The sequence below is a fragment of the Magallana gigas genome, chromosome 5, assembly GCF_963853765.1.
Source record: "Magallana gigas chromosome 5, xbMagGiga1.1, whole genome shotgun sequence".
NCBI classification, from domain to species: Eukaryota; Metazoa; Mollusca; class Bivalvia; order Ostreida; family Ostreidae; genus Magallana; species Magallana gigas.
In genome coordinates, this window is record NC_088857.1 from 11,473,265 (window position 1) to 11,496,036 (window position 22,772).

The 22,772-nt window shown below is 33.9% G+C and overlaps 2 protein-coding genes across 3 annotated transcripts in view; one reads left to right on the top strand and one right to left on the bottom strand.

The window, feature by feature from the left end:
• LOC105341497 (inactive phospholipase C-like protein 2) overlaps positions 1-22,772 on the bottom strand; it is a 42,387-nt gene that overhangs the window by 16,970 nt on the left and 2,645 nt on the right. Inside the window, exons 2-6 of the mRNA XM_066084897.1 lie at positions 13,842-13,991; positions 7,923-8,141; positions 6,383-6,424; positions 5,360-5,487; positions 2,428-2,546 (exon numbers count right to left, since the gene is read on the bottom strand). Coding sequence (XP_065940969.1) covers positions 2,428-2,546; positions 5,360-5,487; positions 6,383-6,424; positions 7,923-8,141; positions 13,842-13,991 — 658 coding nt within the window. The remainder of the gene's footprint in view (positions 1-2,427; positions 2,547-5,359; positions 5,488-6,382; positions 6,425-7,922; positions 8,142-13,841; positions 13,992-22,772) is intronic.
• On the top strand, positions 18,769-22,637 carry LOC117689503 (uncharacterized). 2 transcript variants are annotated; one of them, XM_034471012.2, is made up of 2 exons: positions 18,769-20,206; positions 21,969-22,637. In XM_034471012.2, the coding sequence occupies exon 1, from the start codon at positions 18,954-18,956 to the stop codon at positions 20,187-20,189; it is 1,236 nt and encodes a 411-aa protein (XP_034326903.2). In that variant the 5' UTR covers positions 18,769-18,953; the 3' UTR covers positions 20,190-20,206; positions 21,969-22,637. The 2 variants fall into 2 exon arrangements, with proteins under 2 accessions (XP_034326903.2, XP_034326904.2); XM_034471013.2 differs by having other exon boundaries at positions 21,973-22,637.

Sequence of the window (22,772 nt, forward strand, 5' to 3'; positions counted from 1 at the left end):
CATGTATCAATAGTGAGCTTTTCTCAATTAATTAACTGTTGCACTGAATTAAGAGGGCTGGATGGTAATGGCCATTTTTAGACTTTATTAGTTTCCTTTTGAAGGACAGCTTTGTATAAAGATACAGAAAAATGTTAAAATTTTTAAATTAAAATATTAAGATTTTTTCTTTGCAAAATATTTTTTTAAAGCTAAAGAAACTATGTCTGATCTGCTGGTCAATTTGTTGACCCTCCAGCATTCCTAGACATGTCCTAATTTGGTTCATTCAATTACTGAACAGTCAAACATCTATTCTATCTCTCTATTTCACCAAGGGCACATTGTCTGTATTTCTTAAAATCCATTTTTTTCATTCAACATATAATCTGACACCTCATATATGTAATGCCCTCTCGAGACTCTATATACCAACATCCCTATCATTTGATCTCGTTTATGACCATATCGCCCCCTGTGCCCATAACATTACCCTAATCCCCTGACATCACTGTTCCAGAAGTATAATTTGATAACAATGTCAGCTCTTACATTTCTATATTGATCCAAGGCCCCAAACGTCCAATACCCAATAAAATGGTCTAAATACAATTAGGCCTTTTATGGCCATGATAAAGCTTCTAATAGCCAATGTTGACCAATGTTGATGTTGGTTCAATGCTGATGGGTAGGCTATATAAAGGTTTAACACGATGTTTAATCAATGGAAATTACTTAATCATTATATTCTCCAGCAAAGTCAGCGTTTTGAATCCATCTTTTTAATCAGAATGGGGTAAAAATTAATTCTCCGTCTTATCGGTATAAAGATAAACATACTGGTTAGGTCAAGGGCATATGTGGATTTGAATGACCTCTGTAAAACATACACATTCTAAATACAGTCAAACTTTGTTATCTCAAACAAGATGGGACTGTTTAAAATTTAAAAAATATCGAAGTATTCAAGATACCAAGAGCAAAGTACTTAAAAAAAAATTAGTGTTTGGGACTTACAAATCACTTCGATATATCCATTGTACTCGAGATATTTGTGTTTGAGATATTGAAGTTCAACTGTAATTAATACATATGAATTTTAGAATCCAATTAGTTTTCAGTCATACACGTACATATATGATATTTGTTTCAAGGGAACAACATCACAGGTGAACATTTATCTAATGGTTGACAGATCAGCTAGGGCAGATCTACTGATGTGTTTCACAGAATCTTAAAGGATTAAAGGTATAGATGGCTTTATAGTTTTTTTAAGCATGAACAATAATGATCAAAGGACATATTTTTTATTCTTACAACTTCTAATTTTAAAGAAAAATGAAATATTTACAATCACTTTTCTGTCTGGACTGAAATGGATGACTGCATGGCATCAATTAATTAACAAGTTAACTCTATATGGGTATTTACGACATTCCTGCATTAATTCAAACTTCCACCTAATCCACGCCGCCCCACTTCTAACATTATTATACTCCTCCTTGTAAGGCACTTTTTATTTGCCTGGATTTTTTTTTTACATCATTTGGAACATAAACAAAATTTTAATCAACCTGTCATGTTTAACATTCCCAGTGGCATTTGTTCACACAAAATAATCTTCCCACAATATCAATACCCTTTTAATATTAAAGATGATGCTTACACGACATATAAAGGGAGTCAATACCTATCTTCTTATCCCTGAAGAATTCTCTTCAATGGAATTTTCCAATAGATTTAACACAAATTGTTCTCAAAGTGTAAAAATGTCATAATGTACCTCTTTGTCAAAGATTAATTTATAGGAACAGCATATTCAACATCAGGGCATATTTATCAATTAAAGATGACTCCATCATGCTTTGATCTGTATTTTCTTCAGACAATGTGTCCCTCTCTGAATTGTTTTGTATCGAGTTTTGCTCTCAATCTGATTTGATTATCAGAAGCTACTTTTATTTTTTTCCCCCAGAAGTCTGAGCTAACAGAATTTATAATAATTCAAATAGTGTGGATGCATGTCCACATTGTGAGAGTTAAATTGCAGTTTGTTTCTTTTGAATTTCATAACCAAATGTAGAAACAATATTCCAAAATGCAATTTCTTCTTCAGTAATGAATACAAGCATCCAAACAGATTTGTGGGGATGTTCCTTTGCATCAATTTACTATTTTGTATCTTGTCAACTATTCTTGATAAAAGAGAGGAAATTTTTGAATTTCAAAACACTTCCTGTATCAAAACATATGGTGCTGATACATCCAAAAAATGTAATATTTCATTATTCATCCATCGCTACAATCAATTATCATGAAATGCCGTATGTCTACCAGAGAAGATATTACAAGTTTGTTAGGTAGCACACAAGCCCTGATTCTTGACTAACACATAACAATATCCTTTGAGTTCTATGACGGATGATTTGGCAAGTATGAATTTCTTACCGAACAAGCAAAAAGTAGATTTCTGGCCGGGTTGAAATCTCCTTGAACAGGCTGACAAACTCATCGCTGTTTATCCGCCCCCTTTTCTCAACAGCTTCAACTCGATTCAACTCAATCTCCTTCAAAATACAAAACATTAAAATTAGGGTTTTTTCATTTGTGATTTAAGTAATAAATTAAATATTCATTAAAATTTACAGCTATTGAATTCTTGGCTGGTGCCTCATTAAATCATTTAATTATTACACATTTCTATACACCTATTGTCAATTTATCAGTATCTCTCAGCTTTGTATCAGCACTTCTCACATATAAAAGGTTGGTTAATTTACAATACAATACTCTCAAAGAAAGGACGAAGAAGCTAGTCTGTTAGTCAATTAAGTCATGGAGAACTGACCAACAGACACACTTTGCATTAACCTGGACAAAGAATTCAGACTCTAAATCTGCTTAAATTGCAAGGAAATGGTTCAGAGTCAATCACATTTTCCAAAAATACACCAAAAACAATGGGTAAACAATCTGAACTACATGTATATATAGCTCCCTCCTCCTACGACTGTGTTACCAAGAACCTGTGTGTGATTGATGGAGATGAGTGCAGTTAGGTAAAGCAAATTAAGGTATTCTCATAAAGAATTGAAATTGAATATGTTTAAAATAAAAGCAATATATTGTTCAATGAGTAAAATATACAAAGAAAATTACCATAGAGAATCAAAATATGGTCTGAAGGAGACCAATTCTCTATCTTCCTTCTTGCAAAGATTTGTACATGTATTACAATTAGCGAGGCTCAGCATGAATAACTCCCCCCTATAATAAATAGTTGATAGAAGGCCATACATCATGAGGACTCCAAACTTATTTGAATTCCTCTTGCTGTAATACCCTGTCAATATCATATTCTGCTAATAATGTATTGAGAGGGGGAGATGGAGAGAGAGCACAAACATTTATTGTCTTGGTTTCTTTGGAGAAACAGTATTGTTCCACTTCACATTAAAAGGAAAGAAAAAAACCACTGAAGAACTGTCGTGGAATCCGGTGCAGTGCTGGGTTATTGAATTTGCAGTCTCTGAAGAATATGATGACTGTCGTCTCGTTGGCATCGTTTGTGGATTAATGAACAACAAGGGCATATTTGCTACTGCACTGATTATCAACTCTGGCACGACACCAGCCAATCACACTTTTTGTCCCATTGCTGACTATCAACTGTTTTTAAAATTATTATAATTAATTGATAGAAAAATCCAAGTATTGACAGTACTGATAGGCTTAAAGAACGTGTTCACATTTCCATAATGCACATCTATTTTGTAGATTATAGTCATGAAGGTAACCATCACTAATTGACTGGGTGATTAATTGCCAGGGACCGACTTCAGTGTATTATGTAAAGGATTATGCTGGACCAAATCTATGAGCTGATCCAAGGTTTAGCAATGCCAATAAGACACTTTGCTTTGAGCAGCAGAGGGTCAGATTTTCCAGTCATCAATGAACAAAATCAATCATACAAGTATTATTGGCCAAGTTCATAGAATGAGCCTTTAATCTAAATTAACCCATTTTAACCATTCATTTTTTTATTCTACCTATGAGACTTCCCATTTAGCATTCCCATTTACCTTCTATATCAGAGGGTTACAGAATTACACCTTCCTACTTTCTCTCTGATTATTTATCACTTAATGACCATGTGTATAATAATTGACATGAAATATATTTCACCACAGAACAGTTTATAAACTCAATACAAACACTGATATGTCACAATCTGCAACAGATATAGGGAAATTCTGAGGGGAACCCTAAGCAAAGTTTATTACAGTTCCTTTTATATATAACAGTTATAACGAAATCTGATGTAACTTTTTAAATAGATTTTTAGTGCAACAGAGGTAGAGACCATATAAAATTAACACATTAAACTGATTTTTTTTTTACATATTTATTTCAACATAAATCACTAATAAAAATAAATTGTAGATTTATGGGTCTCTAGGAATTCACTATAACCAAGTTTTACTGTATTAAGTTCTGGAAGAGATTACTTGAATGTTGGGGTTATTTTACAGTATCAAGTTCTGGGAAACGTCAGTTGACTGCTATGGTTATTTTACCATAGATCAATACCCTTTGATTTCCCTCCCAACTTCCTGTTCCCTAGTAATGTGACAGGTCAGATCCACAACTAGAAGCCCCGTCTTATAGCGCAGTCTAAACCACCACCAGACATAGCTCTCCCCAATAAATTGTGTTTGCCATTTGCTTTTCACTCTAATAAAGTTAACCCAGCACATTTACTTGGAAGACAATATAAGGTGGAGAAAGCCTTCCCCTGATGTCAACCTTCTATTTCTGGAGGCTGATGTAACTCACAAAGACAGCTAGCTCTTAGCCTGACAGGTTCTCTCGCCAAGCATCCCTATGAACACTAGTGTCTAGTGCAAAGTACTTACTGGTACTTTTTTTTTTTTATTTCTAACAGCAAGACTGTTCATTCAAACAAGTATGTTATATCACAATCATACAAGTACATAATGCTAAACATACACACAAATCTTGCCCCACCTAGATATAATTTTCAGATGTGTCTCTACAATTTGTTCCTTGTGTGTGAATTAAGGCCATGGAAACAATTGTTAGTGACTTCTTAGTAGGGACTGAACAATCAGGAGAGGAAGCTAAACTGACCCCAACGGAAACAATATAGATTTACATAGATTACAGGAAGTTTACACAGGGTCAACACTGTGCCATAAGTCTACTCAACACTTGAGCTATTTTCCTCTCTCTATGGACATTCTCCAGTCTCCGTATAGGGTCTCTGAGGAAGGTTTTCCTATTACTGGCCTAATTAAGTACAACATTAACATGAGAGGGAGAGGTTTGTGGTTTTGATGGGTACGCAGACACTTACTTTGACCTTCTGTTGGACCCGTGCTGGAGCTATGTTGTTGTTTAACTTGGTTACCAAGTTAACCACACCCTTCTCGTCCAGCGTCCCTTCTGATTGGCTGGCCTCTGTTTTAAACATTTCCTGTAACCATGTACTGATGGAGTTAAGGTTCATTTCCTTATTTCACTATTATTCATTAATTAAACAATTAAGGTGGTATGCATCCCAAAATATCACATCCCTAAAAAAATGCACTTTGATATAGCAGTATTTTGAAATAGCAATAAATACTTACATCTCACAATGACTGTATCATATGAATGATATTAATTTCTGATTAATTACCGGGTAATTAATTCTTATTTTAACTCTCTATCATGAAATATATCATTCAAAGACCGTTTTTCATCAAGCATATCAAGAAATGTTTCCCTTACTGATGAAATGCAGAATGAATCAGCTAAAAATCTGTATAATGCTATAATGCACCAAAAAATATTGGAATAAATAATAGGTAATGGGTGTTTAAAGAGACATACATAAAATTCTTGATGAATACCTAACAGAAGCAGTAAAAAGAACTAGAGGCTAATTAACGACTAGAGGTGCGGGGGTTGCCTGCTTCCCCGTCGACGTATCTTATATACACTGGTACGACTAGTACATTTCCTTGATTACTCAGTACAACAGACCCTGCTATAGTGATGCTCTGGCATCATATTGATGGGTGACATTTTTACGTTCTTTAAAGTTAATGAAAGATTTGATGGGAAGGGGGAAAAAATTGATTATCTAACTTTTATGCAAGCATACACATTAACCCAATCGGTGGCACATCCGAGTTTTAAGATGAAAATCTGGGTTTTATACGGCAAAGATTCTTCAGGAAATAAAAACTGTGTAATGACTCTGATGGTTTCAGTCTGAGTGCGGAGGTTTAAATAAGATGCAAGTTTACTGCGATGACATGTAACTGTAATTTTTACAAAGTTTCTCGGGTCATCTAAGTCAATACATTAAATACATCTGTAGCTGACAAAGGATATGAATCTCTCATTTGCTGCATTTCTTCTATGGCTTCAGGGGCTGAAAGATAAAAGTAAAATTAATTTCAATTACAAAACCTCCTAGGTATCTTCATGCTTAGCTGACTAACTAATAATGAGCTATTTTACTTCAGGCAGTGAAGTAACAATTCTGATTTTTATCTTCTTCTCCTCTAATGACAGAAGTAAATGTTAATTCACAAATGACTGAAAGCCAATTTCTCCTCTCCGTTTGTCAGAGATGTTAGCATTGACAAATAATCATAATAAAGAATTGAGAAACAACAAGTATTCATAATATTAGAGAATAGATGTTTTAGCAATAATTATCTCTATAATTGTTGACATCTGTCTATAAATCATTTGCTTAAAAAGAATACCGTTACCACTCCATTAGATTTTTTACTAACTGAGTTTTGTGCAACCTTGATATATTTTTGTGAAGGTTAGGTTTTTTTTATGTCCTTGATTTATACATGTATTAATCACATATTGCACAGGTTTGTGTGCATGACAGTAAAGTGAATAATATGCATGCACCTTGATAAAATCAACGCAAACAATGAACAAGCGATGAGCTATTGGTTCGATCCTCACAATAAAACTGCACATTACTACGACTTGTGGTCGGAGTCTCACCACAACATAGGAAATCGGCCATCATCATCCCGAAATCTTGTGACTTTATCAAGAGGAAATGATTCATTGCAGCCTGGAAGTTGACTGTCCTGTCTAGGCTTATCTTAAAACCTGTAGTCGTATTTTATAATAATACGAAAAGTCAACAGAGCGCTCACTCCGTTGTTTACATTGGGAAATCGCCTGACGTCTTCACAGGTCGATTAAACATCCTCCCAAAATGGCCAGTGAGTGAGCGAAGACAAGGGGAAGCCTGATAAAATCCACTGAATAATTCGGCCCCGCAACTGTCGATAAAATATGATGGGTTTCTCCAATGTTTATTTTTTACTGACAGTTGAAGAAAAATACAGAGAAACAACTTGTAAATTTCTATTTTGATCTGCATCAGATGTTTCTTGCATTGTCATTAATAACAAGATTGCTATTATCAGCAATAACTACAGCAGAGCAGCTATTGGAAATTAATAATCTCCATCAAAGCAGCAGCACTTAAAGTATTTAAATATTAATTTTACTTGGAATGACTTATTGCTAAGAGTTCTAAACAAATACAATTTAACACACACAAGACCCATTTTTCAAAGGTTATATTCATAAACTGAATTTTATACTATTATTGTAAATTGAATTGATACCAACATCTTTGAAGTATGAATCTTCAACATCACTTAATATCTGCAAGATGCAGACATGATGTGAATGAAACCTCTAAAGTAAGAATATATAACATATTTTTTCCATTTCTTCTATTTTGATTTTGATGCAATGCCATTACTCTACATAAAAACCCTGGTTACGTACTACAGCAAAGAGGCTCCCGTTTCATTTTCCTCACCAAAGGTATTAAGTCTAAGCTACTGCTAACTCAAAATTCAAGCAGAGACAGAATAGCTTACACGTTCCAATTTTGGCACTTGTGTTTATGAGACATGTTAGTCCGGTGATCCAAATGTTGGCCTCATCTGGAGTGTTCGCGATGAGGTCCATGGACTCGAAGTCCTCTCCGAAGATAATGGAGAAAGCACACTCATCCTGGTAGATTCCGGCTATCTCCTTATTCTTCAGGGCTTCAGTGGTTTTACCACTCCTCACTTCCTTTATAGATGCTATGGATACTGAAAATAGAGGTTTCAACAATCAGATACATTAACTTTGGTTTAAAAGACTCTATTCATATAGTACCATACAAACAATCGTAACACTTTAAGGGCACTTGTTGCCTTGATGAAATCATTTTTTTTTTTTTACAGAAATCAGCAGAACAATTCAAAAGATTTAGATTCATTTTTGAAAACAGTGTTTTAGAATTTTGTAAGCTTAAGCTTCTTCTAAGAATGCATATATTTCACTGGTATGCATGTAAAGACAGTCACAGGAACATGGCACAATGCCAGCAATTGGTCAAATCCCCGTTCCAGGACATTCAAGTCCACTGTGATCTTTAAAGTCTATTGCAAGACATACCATGATACACAGCCACAGTTTTAAAAACCTGCAGTTGTGTCTTTTAAACCTTACAGCTTTCACTCTAAGAAGCAGTTGCTAAATACACCATCCATTTGTTGCAGATGGGTCAAAACAAAGAATTACACCTACATATGTGCAAACAAACTCCTGTTTTGACTAAGACAATAACTTACAACTGTCACTTTGCTAACATAGTTATAAACTATCCAGTGCAGAATTTACCAGCAAAATTTTCTGAAAAAAATCTTTTAAAGGGCCATCAGCTTTTTTTTCTAGACCAAAAAACTCTTTGATGAAAATTGCTCCAGTTTATATATTAAATTAATGAATTTAAATTACTCTACTACAATCAAAGAATGCAATTTTTTCATTTTTTGTGTTCATCTTAATGCCCAGTAGCAGATGAGATTTAGACTTTTAAGGAATTAATGCATTTTCATTATCTGAATAAATTTAAAAAGGGCTTGCCTTATCACCAGTACCCCACACCCTGATGCCATAAATTTAATTTAAGGTCAGACATGTTCCTCAATTTTACATAACTTTTTCCAAGAATTTGTTATTGATTTACTACTGCTCTGACAAGCTTTCTTGCAAAAAATTGGGGAATCTTACCTAGCATTTGTGCAAGATACAAGAGTATGCAATTTTCTATCTCATCTTTCTATAATTGCTGATATAAAATTCTTTGTCTTTTATACCTAAATTTTTAAAATTTTGATCATTTTTAAAAATGAAAATAAATAATAATTTTATTTGGTATATTATCAGGCCATTGAAAATTTGAAAAATAATAATCATTTTTCGAGGAACATGTCGTCTGACCTGAACAAATTTTAATAGTAAAATTTAACCATTCACTTAGTATGATTGCTATATAATAATGGACACCCAGTAGAAGAGTGAAGGATTGTTAAAGATTTAATGCGTGTTCACCACACTAGAGCACTGTGAAACACCAGAGTTCCGGACAATTTGAACATAAATTTTAAACTTTTTGTAAAGGCACCTTTGCTCATTATAGCCAAGTATTCAGTTTCTCTGCAATATGTCCACAAATACTGAAAAGATTTTAAAGATTTCAAAGATGTTCAATTTTTTCCACCAAGGTCTATAGGTACTGGGAGGCTGGGGTTATGAATGTTCATGTTTCCCTTCTCCTACATGAGTTAGACACAAAATTTATTTATCAAAAAGACTGGTCCGGCCATTTTAGAGAAGAAGCTGAAAATTTGCAATTATTATTCATGCATGATGATGGACAAAAACAGATAGTGAGTAAGTGACAGGTCAACTGACTGACTCAGGTGACCTAACTAAAATTGGTTGCCATCATGCACTTTTACATTTAATGCCCCTTTAGGAAAGCATTCATATAGACATTAAGGAAAACAACATCTTTACACAAAACAAAATTTAGCTTTAATGTAGCCCTATGTGTTGTTGAACAATTCACATTAATTCACTGAGTCACATTTATTGATATCAATATAGATGGTACTCTAAAAGGGCCTTTCCAGTGATGTAAGCCAGTGATAGCAAGACTGTCTTATCCAATTTGACAGTATCAATGTTTTTGATGCATATCTTAACAGACAGTCAAATCCCCCGTACATATGATGTCAATCAATGTGTTTCCCTTCAGATACACATTACAAGGCAGTAATAATTGCCTTCAAACATGGGAGCCCATCTTATGCAATATCTGCTGCCAGTTGACTGATTTACGTTTTAAAATGCTATAATATCTCTTTCACCTCTCTTTCTCTCTGTCTCTGCCTGGTGTAGAGCAGTGATATAAATACCTGCCATTTCCCAGCTAGTACTTCCAAGCTAAGAATATTTAACCACTGACTAGAGCTCTGAACTCTCCGTCTACATGCAGCTAATTGTAAATAAAATGATAACTTTATTATGTCTGGAGTTATTAGATTGTATGAAAGGAATCAAATTAGAAATCAAATAAAACTTGAAGTTGAAATAAAAACCAACCCACATATATATCCTCAAATTTCAAAGTATATAGCTGTTAAAGAAAATATGCTCAATCCTTTGAGGTTTCACGTGTGAATTCATGCTTATTAAACCCTTTAGATAGTATTAATTTGTAGACGTATATGTTATGATTAAAGGGATTAAACCACTGTTGATCTTTGAGGAATTAACAAAGTACCGGGTAAAATGAAAAGATTACCAGCATAAAACAACTTTTGCAATCCACACAAAACCATAAGGGTCAATCGAGATCAAACTAGAGTTGTTGTAAGAATGAGAAAGAGAAAATGTACTGGAATTAAAGAAATGTCGACTCTGGGACCAACAGTTGATCCATGTATGATGTAAAGCTAAATAGGATATCGTCACTGATCAGGAACTGTTGTAATCTTCCAATTTCTTCCCCACAGAATGACTTTATTACATGATCGATGCATTCATTTTTTTTTTTACAGGGCATAGCAATAATGACCCATAACACTCTATACATGGAAATGATGCTGAAAAAATTCAGTTCTAGTGATGTGGAAGAAACTAAATACCCTTATAATGGAGTTGACCCCTAACTACAGTCAATGAAATCATGTATCGGTAGCAAGTTTATTTTGTACAGAAGCAAAGTGTTTCTGGCAAATTTTAAGACTTTGTGTGGATTGTTTACTACAATGCATTCAACAAAACATCTGGCAAAAAACAAAAGAGACGAGAAGATTGTATCAATATGATCACAGGGAACTTAAATGAATGTGTATCACCGAGACAGAAAGTATGTCAAGGCTTGATATTTGAGATACACCATCAAACAGAAACAATGATGTCAAACTATGGAGATGTCAAAATTCATAAACACACATAAGTACATGTAGATGTATCATAATCTATGTATGCATACAGCACACTAGAACCATTTTAACAAGAGCTTGGACTTTAGATAGTTGTGTCAAACAGCAGTGTGACGTAGGCCTGTCCATTTCATTGCTGGCCACTCAGGCATTGCTGTTTGAAATCAACCAGATTTGTCTGGCTTTTAAGCTAAGACTACACAATCTGTGTATATTTCTCTTGAAACCAGTGTCATTTTTAACTTGCTTTGACACAAGAAAAAGATACTTATATCCTAAGGAAAGTCCAATGTTTTGTTAAAATGGTTCTAAATCTTCTTGCTATTAAAGGATATCTGGAATCTAGATTTTTCAATATTGTCCCAATGATAACTAGCACCTATCATAGGATCAATGGTCCAAGTATCCTACGATTGATCTAAATTAGCTTGATCCCTAAGTGTCGATTAGTAGATCTCAACTAGGCATGGACATCTTCCTGTAGTCAAGGGTTTCTGATCCACTCCGCTCTTCACAAGAAGAGCAAAGTGGATCAGATACTTAGTGAAGAAAGGAGTGGATCAAAAATCTCGTAGAGTAGAGGGTATCAGAAACCTTGTGAAAAATGTAGCGGATCAGAAACCCCTGAATTGGGAGGATGGGCTTAAGGAGGCCGACTTTAGTTGGCATTGTGCATGTTTTTGCGCATTCTAATATAATACAGTTGATTTATACTTCTTATGAATTTTTTTCGATATCATTTATAAAATTGAACGCAATAAACAAAATACAGATAAAAATATTTAGATTTTTAAAGGAAATTTTTAATTTTAACACGATTTTTGCGTTGTGCGGTAGGGGAGCAAAGCCATTGCGCTTTTATGACGTTATGATAAAATTAAGATTTGTAGGAGTACGTTATAAGAAATAACATAAAAGAAAAAGTAAAAATTGTACGCTGTTGAAATTTTATATACAGAATGATGCTATCCTTGAGGACATTTTCCTATACCAATCATCATTCGTGATGATCCAAATATATACCAAAATTTGGTGCATTTTAATATTTTGAGATGGCCCCCAGTAAAAACCAGACGGTAGAATTTTGTGTTTTTTTCATAAAAGGTAGGAAATGATATAACTAATCATATATAACAATTTGAGAAAAAAAGCTATTGTATTATTTTTTTTAACTGCTTTGATGTGCGGAAAATGACAGTTTCCTATATATTCCTATAGTAAATGACCTCTATTTTGAGATGGTCCCTAAAAAGAACCAGACGGTCGATTTTCATGAACCTTCGCAAATAAACTAGAGTTGGTTTAAATTACAAATGGTTAAAAAATAAAGAGTTATGCTATTGTAGTTTTTCCGCAAAAAAACCCAAATCGGCCTCCTTAAAAGACCACATTTTTAAATATCAAATCTATAACCAGAGATAAATATACTGAATCATTCATCTTTGCTGTTTTAATAAATGTTTTTATTGTATCCATGGACTCTTTTTTCCAGAAACAAGCCAATAACTTCCCCAAAGAATTTATACCTAATATAGCAGGCTATAGGCAATTTCATGCAATGGTCAGAACCAAATGGTGTGATTAACAAAGTAAAATAATAATTCCTTTGAACTTTATTCCACAGGCTCTATACAGGCTGGGGGCTACTTGCAGATTTCATTTACAGATGGGCAGTTGTTGTGGAGAAAATTCTGTCATGCTCAATGAGGTTTCTGTCCAGAAGAAAAGCCAGCGTAGAATCTGATATTGATTAAACAATTCAGGAGAAACATGGTCCGACAGTCAGGCATATCTAACATGCCATAAACCCTCATCAACCTGGGTAATGAGAAATGTCTTAATGAATATATATATATGGATGGTGAAAATCATTGCTTGACTTTAGTCAGGAGTCTTGTGATTGATCTTCACTAGGAATACATTGGCTTGAAATATGTTTTTTTCATAAAATAAATGTACCTTAAATTTTACAAGTCTGTTATATATGAAACTTAGATGATACATTATGATCCATGTATAGTTTCTATCAAGTAAATCCCTCACAGGAAGCCTACTGCAAATTAACACAAGTTCATTGTCCCCTGACCTTTTGTGTTTGGGTTTTTCAGCTAGCAATATTTGTCAACTACATGTACATGTACTGGAATATTATGACTAGAGATTGCATACAAATAAATATGGGTATCACAAAATCTTCAAGTTTTCACATGCAAAAAAAACTATCAGTATATCCTCAAGCACACATTTCTTTTTCCTTGTGATCTGTATGTTTTGTTTTTTTTTTGGAGGGTGGGGGTATAAAGAGGAGAGGTTGATTCAGAAGGGGAGGATTAAACAGACAAGATGAAATGAAGGAAGCAGACACCCAGACCAATGGCTTTATTCAGGCATTATGTCTGCTTCTGTGACTAACAAGGTGTGAGGACCCTGCATTGCACACATGTATTATATATGACTTGTATCTTAGGCCGATTGTATTGTTGGGCTTGCTATATACCTGTGCATACTTACTTCTGGCTTTATGTGGTTTTTTGGATGTGGGTTGCCACCGAATCTCTGTCATGTCGGGGTTGAGTGTGAAGATGCGATGGTATTGACGACTGTTGGAGCGGACTTTTATTAACTCACTGCCACTCTGCATACATTGAAGACAGTCTTGAGCTACAAAACACAAAAACAAAGCGGTTTACTTATGACACTCCATTCTCCATCAATCAGCATCAGGTAGCACGCAGTCAGCACCCTGAAAACCAAAATAAATAAGACTGTCTGCCCTGTTAACACCCTTTATTATTAAAATATCTCCTCGTCTGGAATTTCCAAGTTAAGCTTTTCAGTGCAAAGGCTCTGAACTTGATTTTCTGAATGCTCTTTTGAATGATTTCTTTAACTTTCAGCGACTGTTAATGTACCAAAACTCTGCGGGATCTGATGGAGAATTGTTCACCTCAGTGTGTCTGTCAGACGGACTAAGTAATATAGTCATTATGGGGGAACTGAGGCACTTATTTTCAGTTATGGGGGTAATCCAATCTATTGCATTGTACCAAAGCTTACATACAAATGACACCCTTTCCTCCCCTGTCCTTCATTATTCATAATTCTACCAATTACTTACGCCTGACCTACCTTCTTATTCTTTCTGCTTTGTTTAAGTTAGCAGCTAGATTATATCACTATTTACCTCTTACACAACAAATTACAGGTACCACTGTTACCAAAAAGGCAAAAGGCAAACATTAAACTTTTGGGTAATTTTTCTTTATTAAACCATCACATGCATCTGGACAATTTTGACAGTGAAATTATCTTACGGTAATTCTAATCTGTATATCATAGGATTCATCACATACATAAGATTACTAGTACCTGATTTTTCATAAATATTATGCAACATCTCATTATTATCTATTGTACCCATTTTTCTCCTTACATTTTGAGCACTGTTATGATAAATGTTCATGACATAACCAAATTCATCAGCCATCAGTCACAAAATTGTTTTACCTTGTAAGCAAAATGATAGGGATTGAAATAGTTAGGAACTATAAAAGAATTCTGTATAAATTTTACATATATATACTTGGGCATCTTCCCAAGTCAAGGGTTTCTGATCCGCACTCTTCTCACAAACAGGGTTGGTGGGGAGCAGAGTGGACCTAAAACACTTGGCTAACTAAGATGATACTTTGGATCATTCTATAGAACTAAAAGATTTTACAAATTTGTTGTAAAATCTTTAAATCTTAGTAAAACCCATCCATCCCTTCTCGTTATGATATTTATCAAAATTAGGTCTATATGTAAAATAAATGTATATGTTGACTGGATTTGACTGAAATTAAGAAATTTGTATCAAATATTGCAAGCATGTAGCAAAGTGTTGTGTCGTGTAATGATAACAGCAACTACTGACAGAAAACATCTCAAAATTCAGTAAGTTCAAGATTCAGTGACCAAAGAACATCACTGTATCTAGTTTTGTCCGACAGATTTGCATGTTGACTACTATTCTGGAGCTCAATGTAATGTTTCTCATAAATATTAAAAACACACTTAATCATTCGTGACGCAGCTAGGAATGAAGCATTTTTATTTTCAAATCTGCCAAATTAACATATGTATAACACAATCGGAGCTACTTATAGAAGTTGTAAATAGATCTAGGTTTTCAAACTCCTTAGGATAAAAAGACCTCTGGTCTGTCTGCCCAAACAATTAATAAACAAATATAGATCAAATGTCTGCTGAAGATTCTCAGAATAACCCTTGGCTTTGCTTTGGAGCCTTCCTCCAAGAGAAATGTTTATTTTCTCAGTATTGTGCTTAGTTTAGTCAGAACCATATACTTGTCAAACAAATAGGAATTTCCTGCACACTGAAAGTTTCCTTCCAAACTGCCAAAATGATGAGGGATTTCCTATCATTTTGCAGAGATAACCTTAACAGTTAACACACTGTGTGCTACACATCGGCATACTTGAGGTTGTCAGTTCTTTGATTGACATCTACGTGATTAATTCTTTTTTAACACGTTTTATAAAACACCTCCACACCCAATTTCAAAATAAAGAAGGGAGATCATATTTATATTATTTTTTCCATACTTTTAAAAATCATGCCAATGATTTATTTCTGTTCCTCAATTGAATAAGCACATCTTTGAATGTTACATGTTTTCATAATTACCAGGAAATCTATCCTTGCTTTCATTCCCAAATGACACCATTTAAACTGTCATGCATACTTAAAAAATACTTTAATAATATGAAAAGAAAAGCTACTTTTTGAGAAAAGTGTTGTCCCCAATATAAAAAACAAAAGATAAGGAAGAGTGGTCAAGTACATGGCATCACTGGAAACTGCCCCTGTAAACTAAGGCCATTGTAAATTAAATCTGCACGCTGCATTGATGCAGTGGAGGAAACAGGAAGTTTACCAACAGTTGCCCTTTTACTTTCCAACATTGAGCCACATCTAATTAAGCAAACTTGTAAACACACAAACCAGGAAGGTAATGGTTGATAACAAAGACCACCATTTTTTGATGTCGATCGACAAGTTAACAGGTCGTGATTATATATATAACTCACTCGTATCAATTATGCAATGTTATCTAGGACTAGTCAGATCGCAAAAGGAAGTCATATGAACTTGAGGATTTTTACAAAATACATATTTATCAAGATAAAGCCTCGTAATATTTATTATTTCCTTCATACTGCATTACAGACTACCCAATTTAGCACATATTATACACGCACATATACTAAAAATACATGTTCACATATAGTCATCAGCACAGCTAAGGTAGTAAATAGCAAACAAGTACCCATCATATAAAAGTGGACTGTATATACTGTAAAACGCGGTTATAACGAAGTGTAAGGGACGGGTGATTTTGCTTCGTTATAAGCGTAATTCGTTATATCCGTCAAGTTCACAACATATAATATAGTCACGGGGAATGAAAATCACTTAATTGTAGGCGTCAATTCATTATAAGCGTGTTCGCTATAACCGTGTTTTACTGTACATGTACTACAAAGATTACTGTACCATGTGTACATAGATATATAATACAGTAAGCTACTCAACCATAGCTTGGAGTGATCTAGTAATTTTTAATTACACTTCCGTATGATTAATACATTAAATCATCTTAGAAATAATTGAAGTCAGAATATTAGCACTACCTGGCATACACTTGTTAACCACTGAGTCAGCATTTAATTGAAATAAGATTGCCACCAAAATACAGTCAAACTTCGTTATCTGGAACTAGATGGGACTGTTTAAAAACTTTGAGATATCTGAGTATTTGAGATATCAAGGGTAAAATAATTAAAAAATAAGTGGTTGATACTTACAAATCACTTCGTCATATCCACTGTATTCACTATATCACTGTTTGAGATATCAAAGTTCAACTGAATATGTGTTTTGGTAGGTTCCTTTGCTACATACATATTGATTGTTATAAAACTATAATTTGCATGCATGCATGTTCAAAAGTGTACTGATACACAAGTTTGATATTCATAAGCAAAAAAGAATTGAACATGTATTTAAAATCGTTTTCTTTGAACTACATCCTTACTTGAAACAGCTGTAGAGTCAGATTAACTATAACTTTAATAGTTTTAGTCAAACTAGAGATTGCAACTAAGAATAGGTTTTAGTTACCAGTACAGTACTATGCATTTTCTTGAATTAGGCCAAAATAAAATTATTGTTTGTTTGGAATTGCCTCCTAGCTGCCACTTTGAAATACCCCCGCTGATAAAATTTCATTAGCCAAAAATAAGGAATTTTTTTTTATGGAAATTCATATTTTTTACCTATTTTTAAGTAGTTAAACATCAAGTTTGAAAAAAAAAACCTCCCTCCTTCCTGGGTCTAGAAATCTTCATGCGGCAATTCCAAACAAACAATTTTTTTTAAAGATGGCCTTCTCAGAGTCTGTTTCATTGTTTTATCTTCAATTGATAAGGATGATAAACTAAACATAAAGTATAAACTATTAATGAATTAATTAATTTCAATCAACTAGTAAAAGTACATGACTATTAATTAGGACAAATATATGGAAATGGTGACTAGAACCCATTTAATTAATTTTCAACTATGTGGCGATTTGCATGAATCATGGAGTTTAGAATTCCGACTAGTAATAGAGTTTGAAGAGGTTTACAAGAGGATCATGAGGCATTTTAACCAAAAACTAGCAATTCAACTATATATTCATATCAAACACATCGTTTTCCACTTTTAATTAATTAGAATCTTAACCCCTAATCATATGTCAAAATTAATGATGTTGAAAAAAAAAATTTAATCATTAAAATTTATTGGACATGCAGTTACATTAAGATTTTTAGGTCCGAAATACATTGTTTTTGGTTGCAGATGATGTACTAGTCAAGTTTTTATTAACACAAACGAAAGTTAATTGTTAAATATAGCAGTAATTAATGCATGGAAATGGGAGGTTAAGTTAGTGAGGTGACATGTAGGTCAAGAGATTCTAAACTGCAAACTATGAATACCGCAAAATGGCTAAACACCAGAGATCAAGCCCAAGTGTGGTTTTCTATGGCTGACTACCAATGGTATAACCACAAAGTACAAAACATAACCAACTCAATCACCTCATTCCTGTCCCTATATTGCCATGTTAGAAACAACAGTGAATCATTGCCCATCAATAGTACTGAATAAATCTACATATAGTGGGGGGGGGGGGGGGGGGGGGGGGGGCTCACCATTTGGTGACATTATTTCCATTCTTTTCATACAGCCTTCGGCATATCGGAGTATCAATAGCATAATTCTTGACTAATTATACTCGGGCTCGCTCTTCAAAGAATTCAAACCATGTGACGTCAGTAGTATATATAGCACCGCCATGTATCTATCACCCATATTTTTTCTTGGCGCACTTCGTGCGGGCTCAGCTTAACATACGGTTTGTTATCATATTAAAACTGAGACGTTGTCTTTGTTAACACGTGGTTCACGTGTTTGTTCGTTTTTAATGACTTAACTGCTTGAAATTTACGCTGGTGTATATTTCTTATGCACACGTGGTTCACGTGTGAATTTCTTTGTTGACATTTTTACATGTCATCTTGTATCGAATCTGGGGACGAGGTCCTCTCTATAATGGCAGACTCTGATAATGATTCGTTTGAGGGTTTCGATAGCGATGCTATTCGAGAAGCAGAAAAAAGACTAGCTAAAAAATTGAACGAAGTTAAAGCAGTTACTAGAGCTAATTCTGCCACAGGTTCTGTGAGCAAAGACTTAAACAATAATGGTAATGACCAGAGTGAATGTGCACCGGCGAGGCCGGTAGCGAGTTCTAAAGGTACAAAACGAAAGAAAGCAAATGGCAATAAAAATAAGACAAAGAAAACGAAGAAAGATGATAAGTTATCTGGTAAAGATATTACCAATGCACTAGTAAACATGGGTCAAGATGAGATAGATAAGTTTAAGGAACTCATGGGCATAAATGATTTAATTGGTTGTATTTACAATTTGCAACAAGATAGTGCAAGTACAAATCAGTCGATAGAACACGAGAGCATCTCTAGTGAGAATGAAAATCAAAATGAGTTTGATTTCTTTGCTGATAATGAATCAGAGAAAGACATAGAATTAAGTGATTGGGCAATACCAGATTGGTTTAGTTCAGATAAGAAAGGGAAAGATATTGATTCTAAACTGGCAGAAATGGTCAATACTTTGTGTATTAAAGAGGGTGAGACATCAAAAATTATTGAAGATAATCCAAGGCCAGCTAATTGCAATAATTTAGTAGCACCTAGGGTCAATACGGACATATGGAACATTTTACCAAAATTTGCCCAGAGTCGTGATTCTGGTTTTCAAGCAGTGCAAAAAACCATTGTTGCTGGTATTACACCTATACTCAGAATTGCTGAAATGATGAAGACAAATGATAAGTTCAAAGAGATAAGAAATCTGTTAAAACAGTCAATTATCGTGTTGTGTAATTCCATCTACCAAATTTCTCAAAAGAGACGATTTTTGATGAGAAGGGTTTTACCCAGTAGATTCCAAGACATATGTAATACATCTCAGGCCGTATCAGAACTTTTGTTTGGGGGCGATATTCAGAAAAAGATCAAAGAATTGTCAGACTTTGATAAATACAAAAGAGACAGGCCAAGGAACAACTCTTTTTATACTAACACAAGAGGAAGAAAGAATTACCCTTACAATTATAATTATGGTAGAGGTAGAGGATCAAACAGACCTTTTTTAGGGGGAAGAAATGCATATGGCAGAGAGATGAGAAATGTGGACAGAAGAGGAAAGAACAGATTTTAGAGAAAGATGTGATTAAGGTAGGGAGACTAAAAAATTTCGTTCATGAATGGAAGAAAATAACCAATGATCAATGGGTGTTGAAGACAATTCAAGGTTATGAAATTTCCTTTAATGAATTACCATATCAGAAAAACAGACCTTCTCAAATAGCTTTTGATACATACGAAACATCTCTTGTTGATGAAGAAGTGACTGAATTGTGGAAAAAGGGGGCAATTAGAGAAATTGACCTTTGTGATAGTCATTTTTTATCTAATATATTCGTGGTTCCAAAGAAAAATGGAAAGCTTAGACCCGTTATCAATTTACGATCTTTAAATGAATTTGTTACATATGAGAAGTTTAAACAAGAAAATTTGGGTCAAATTTTAAATCTCATTCAGAAAGGAGATCATTTTTGTAGTGTGGATTTGAAAGATGCATATTTAAGTGTACCTATTGCAAATGAATATCAAAAATATTTATGTTTTCAATGGAAGGAAAGATTTTATTGTTTTGTCGTACTTCCTTTTGGATTGTCTTCAGCACCCAGAATTTTTACAAAGATATTAAAGCCTGTGTATGCTTATTTTAGATCCATGGGTATCAGATGTACATATTATCTAGATGATTCATTAATAATGAACAAAAATATAGATGATTGTAGGAAGAATACTCAGATTATAATGAACACATTGAATACTTTGGGATTTCAAGTGAATCTTGATAAATCTGTGTCAGAACCCACTCAAATTATTGAATTTTTTGGGTTGATTATAGACTCCAGAAGTTTTAAGGTATATTTACCAAAGGAAAAAATTGAGAGATTATTAGAAGTAGCAAGAAAAATAATGGAAGAAAGGTTTATTAAAATAAGAGATTTAGCTACTCTCATTGGATTAATTATTCATGCATGTAATGCCATCTCCCCAGGTCAACTTTATTATAGATCTTTGGAAAGGGATAAAATTAAGGCATTAAATAAAAATGACAAAGATTATGAAGGTCAGGCAACTTTATCTACTTTAAGTAGACTTGATCTAAACTGGTGGATAGAAAATATTGAGTTAAAGAATGGCAAACTTATTAGACTATCTCATGTAGATTACTGGATAGAGACAGATGCCTCTCTTAAAGGCATGGGGGCTGTATTTGGAGATAAGAATTTTAGCAAAAGTTGGTCATCAGTGGAGGAGAAATTTCACATTAATTACCTCGAATTATTAGCAATATATTTAGCATTAAAATTCTTCTTTAAAGAGAAACATAATGTTCATATTGGAGTGAAATGTGACAATACAACAGCCATTGCTTATGTCAATAATATGGGTGGAATGATTTCACAAGATATGGATTATTTAGCAAGAAATATTTGGGAATGGTGTTTTAAAAGAAATATCTGGGTGACGTGTCAATACTTGCCTGGTAAATCAAATGAATTAGCAGATTATTTTTCAAGAGAAACATCTAGTTCAGCAGAATGGTCATTGAAACCAGAAATATATGAAAGAATTTTGAAACAATATTTTTCTCCTGATGTTGATCTTTTTGCATCATTTGCCAATCATAAAATTGAAAAGTTTGTTACATGGAAATATTGTCCACAAGCATGGAAAATCGATGCTTTTTCCTTTACATGGAAGAATCTAAATCCATATATATTTCCACCTTTTCATCTATTGGGGAAAATTTTGAACAAAATAATTGAGGATAAGGTCGATAAAGCTATTGTAGTGTTTCCAGTTTGGAAATCTCAATCTTGGTTTCCTTTACTTCTCTCAATGCTCATTTCTGTTCCAGTTAGGCTGCCAAGGCACACAGATTTAATGACAGATGGAGAGCGGAAACATCCCCTCAACAAAACAATCTTACTAGCCGCAGCACTTATATCTGGAAAACATTGGAGAATCGAGGGTTTCCAAAAGACATTAGAATCGTCCTGCTCTCATCATGCAGAAAATCAACAAGGAAGCAGTATGACCTTGCCTGGAAAAATTTCATATTTTGGTGTGATAAACGGAATAGATCTGCAAATGAAATTACTGAGAAAGAACTAATGTCATATTTGTTTAGTATCTTCAAAAATGGAAAATCATATTCCACGATAAATACTCATAAAGTGGCAGTGACTCAGACTTTAGCTCTGAACGATGATAAATGGAGTAAGAATTCTATATCTTTAACTAAGTTTATGAAAGGATTGTTCAACCTGAGACCATCTTTACCGAAATACAAGTTGACATGGGATGTGTCTAAAGTATTAACCTTTTTGAAAAGTTTGTTTCCTTTGGAGTCTTTGGACATTAAATTTCTCACATTGAAACTGTGTACCTTGTTAGCATTGACTACGGCGGCTAGAGCTCAGACATTAGTGTGTATGAATATTAAGAATATGTGTTTAAATTCAGATAGTGTTGTGTTTTATTTTACGTCATTGTTGAAAACATCCAGACCAGGAAGGTCTTATTCTATTTCATTGCAAAAATATAGTGATAAGAAATTATGTGTTGTGTCGACACTTCATGAATATCTCAAAAGAACGAAGAAAAGGAGAAAGTGTGATCAACTTTTGGTGTCATATAAGACTTTCAATAAAGTATCTAC